General features: G+C 42.7%; 1 protein-coding gene across 1 annotated transcript in view; it reads right to left on the bottom strand.

Annotated features, from left to right (window-relative positions):
- Positions 1 to 3,265, bottom strand: part of LOC119426469 (receptor-type tyrosine-protein phosphatase mu) — a gene marked incomplete at its 5' end in the record, with an annotated part of 67,319 nt that overhangs the window by 14,404 nt on the left and 49,650 nt on the right. Inside the window, 2 exon segments of the mRNA XM_037694030.1 lie at positions 699 to 793; positions 1,150 to 1,331. Of these exon segments, the coding sequence (XP_037549958.1) occupies positions 699 to 793; positions 1,150 to 1,331 (277 nt within the window).

The raw sequence follows: 3,265 nt of genomic DNA, 5'->3' as shown, positions 1-3,265 counted from the left end.
GTCCATGATTCTGTTTTGAATAAGAAGTCCAGTCCTTGAGATAAAAATAAATCCTTGATGATAAAAGTTTTATTTGTCAGTGATCTGGCATCAATCAGGCCGATCTTGGCAGCAAGCGGCGGATCTGCGTCCTTATCTGACATCCGCGGGTCCCAACACAGAGGCTGCAGGTTTTGGAGCGCGCGCCTGTGTCTGCACGGATGAGGAAAGCAGGGCGCATGCGGCTGAATAGTTCCATCATGGCCACCGCCGACAGGTACCAGCCTGGCATCGGTGGGGTCCAGCACACACAGCGGAAGAGAGAGGCAAGGCACCGATCCAAACTTTTCCAAAGAAGCTGGAGAAAAGCGTCTCAGCAACGCTTCTAGTCTCACCAGCTGACCGCTGCATTTGCTGCAGTGACACGCACACTTTTGCCAGAGAGGTGGAGTCCAAACAGCTGGGATCCCTGACAGGAGTGGGGGGGAAGAGAATTCCCGTCCCGTGTCTGGTGAAGTCCCACGTAGACAGATTTCTTTCAGCAAGTGCAATATCCAGCAAAGTTCAGTTATCATACACCATTAGGGAGTTAAAAATCAGCACAAGCAGCACAAACAAACAAATCGTGCGTAGAGACAAACGACAAGCCATGTACACACGCGCCATCTTGACCAGAAGTCTGACCTGGAGCTCTCTGATTGGACGGTTCGTGCACTCACCCCGTTAGCAGAGCTCACGGCCTGATAGTAGATCCCATAACTCTTGTGAGGCAGAAGTGGAGCGTTCCGGTAACCGTTGTAGGTTCTGTTGTCTCCTGTTGGACACACAGGTAAACAGGTGAACTCACCTGTCTGCATTCCTGTCTAACTGACAACACATAAGTAGTCTTAAGATGAGCACTGACGTACACTCCTAACTAACGACATAGTTTGATTGATAGCAGATTGATTCTTTAACAAATAATATGGAAACATAGAACTGAATCTTAATGACTAACACACCTGGTACCTGTGAGTTAGAGAGAAACTAGCAGTTAGTTAACTGACTGACCTGTTGTCATACAAGCATCACCTCCAGCTACATGACAGAAAGGGACTAACTCTGGGTAAGACAGCTAAGTAAAGATACAAGTTTACTGACGTAATGACTGTGAAAGATGGAGGAACTGACCAACACAGAAGGGCATGGCCGCCCTCAGCTCGTTCATCAGCAGCTCAGCGCTGAAGTAATACTGCGAGTTGAGCTGCGAGGCGTTCTGTACGTGAACGGGAACTGGATAACAGCGCAGGATCTCTGCAGTACCCCTCCTCTGCCTGCGGGGGCGCTCCTCCTCCACTACCACCTGGTACTTACTGCAGGGGAACAGACAGGCATGCATGAAGACAAGTCAGCTGCCTGGACCTAAAGCAGTGGCAGAGCAGTCAGTCGAACACAGCTGAACAACAAATGTGTCCAACAAGGAGTCTGATGATCTCACAGTCACTTTCTTTTTTTAAAATTGAATCGAAATGAATCTTTCTCCGATGTTTGCAAACAAATGTCATTTACACAGTTATCCCACTTCTACAGTGAGGTGAGCCAACTAAAAGATCTTTCTGCCTCCGTCCCTCAAAGTGTCTCTGCTAGAACTGATGGTGTCCTTTCAGAGGTCAGAGGTCACACACACAAACCCCCATTAGTTTATATTTTATAAAGTTTATTATTGTCATATGCAGGTTAGCACAAGGTACACGATACAACAAAATGTTCAGGATAAGAACCGATTCAACTCGCCAAAATCAAAAAGAAAAACTAAAGCATGCAATAAGGGTACAAAATAAAATACCAAAAAGTGGAAAAGAAATAAATTTACAAGATTCTAAAAAGAAATAGTAAACAACAGCATGGTAGAATTTAACAGTGCAGCAGGATGAATTAGTATGAATAAGTATTTTCAAGGTAGTAATATAAGTTAAAATGCACACGATATATATAGTACATAACTAACTACACATAACTAACATAAACTACACATATCTAACATAAATTATACATAACTAACATAAACTACACATAACTAACATAAAGTCAGAGTCAGAGTCAGAGTTTCTTTATTGTCATTCGCACCTCATGTGGTACATGTGGTGGAGCAAAATTATGTTCACAGGGTCCCAGTTACATCCAACAATAAAATGTCTAAGAAAAACAGTAATAACATCAAAGATATGAACTAAGAAAAACATCAACTAAATATACACTAAGCACTCATAACATAAAACATTGAACATCAGCACAAACATGAACATGAGTCTGTGAGCAGATGTGCACGCATGAACACATCAACATTGAAACAGATCAGCAGCAACATGAAACAGATCAGCAGCAACATGAAACAGATCAGCAGCAACATGATATGGTTTTTCACAGTGATTATTCTGGTTAGATGTTCATGAGTCTAACAGCCTCAGGGTAGAAGCTGTTCCTCAGTCTAGTGGTTCTACACTTAATGCTCCTCAACCTCCTTCCTGAGGGGAGTGGGGCAAAAAGTGTGTGTGCTGGGTGAGTGGGGTCCTTCATGATGCAGGTGGCCCTCTTCCTGCATCTGGAGGTGTAGATGTCTGTGATGGTGGGGAGACTGACTCCAACATCTTCTGTGCAGCCTTCACCACTCTCTGCAGAGCTTTTCGTTCTGAAGCTGTGCAGCCTCCATGCCACACGTTGATGCTGGAGCACAGGATGCTCTCCACTGCACACCTGTAGAAGGAGGTGAGGACTGAGCTTCCAGACCAGCTCGTCTCAGCCGCCTGAGGAAGTAGAGTCTCTGATGATCTTTCTTCATCAGGCTGGTGGTGTTGTTGCTCCAGCTGAGGTTGTCATTCATGTGTACACCCAAGTACTTGTAGCTGGAGACCACTTCCACCGCAGATCCTCTTATGTTCAGGGGGGTGTAGATGTGTTTGTTCCTTCTGAAGTCCACAATCATCTCCTTCATCTTCTTCACATTGATGTGAACTATACATAACTAACATAAACTACACATAACTAAACTACACATAACTAAACTACACATAACTAAACTATACATAACTAAACTATACATAACTAAACTATACATAACTAACATAAACTACACATAACTAAAATAAACTATACATAACTAACATAAACTACACATAACTAAAATAAACTACACATAACTAAAATAAACTACACATATCTAACATAAATTATACATATCTAACATAAATTATACATAACTGACATAAACTACACATAACTAAAATAAACTACACATATCTAACATAAA

Source organism: Nematolebias whitei, chromosome 20 (genome assembly GCF_014905685.2).
Source record: "Nematolebias whitei isolate Nwh7 chromosome 20, NemWhi1, whole genome shotgun sequence".
In the NCBI taxonomy this organism is placed as follows: domain Eukaryota; kingdom Metazoa; phylum Chordata; class Actinopteri; order Cyprinodontiformes; family Rivulidae; genus Nematolebias; species Nematolebias whitei.
Note: the sequence above shows the minus strand (reverse complement) of the source record. Positions and strands in the feature narration are given on the sequence as shown.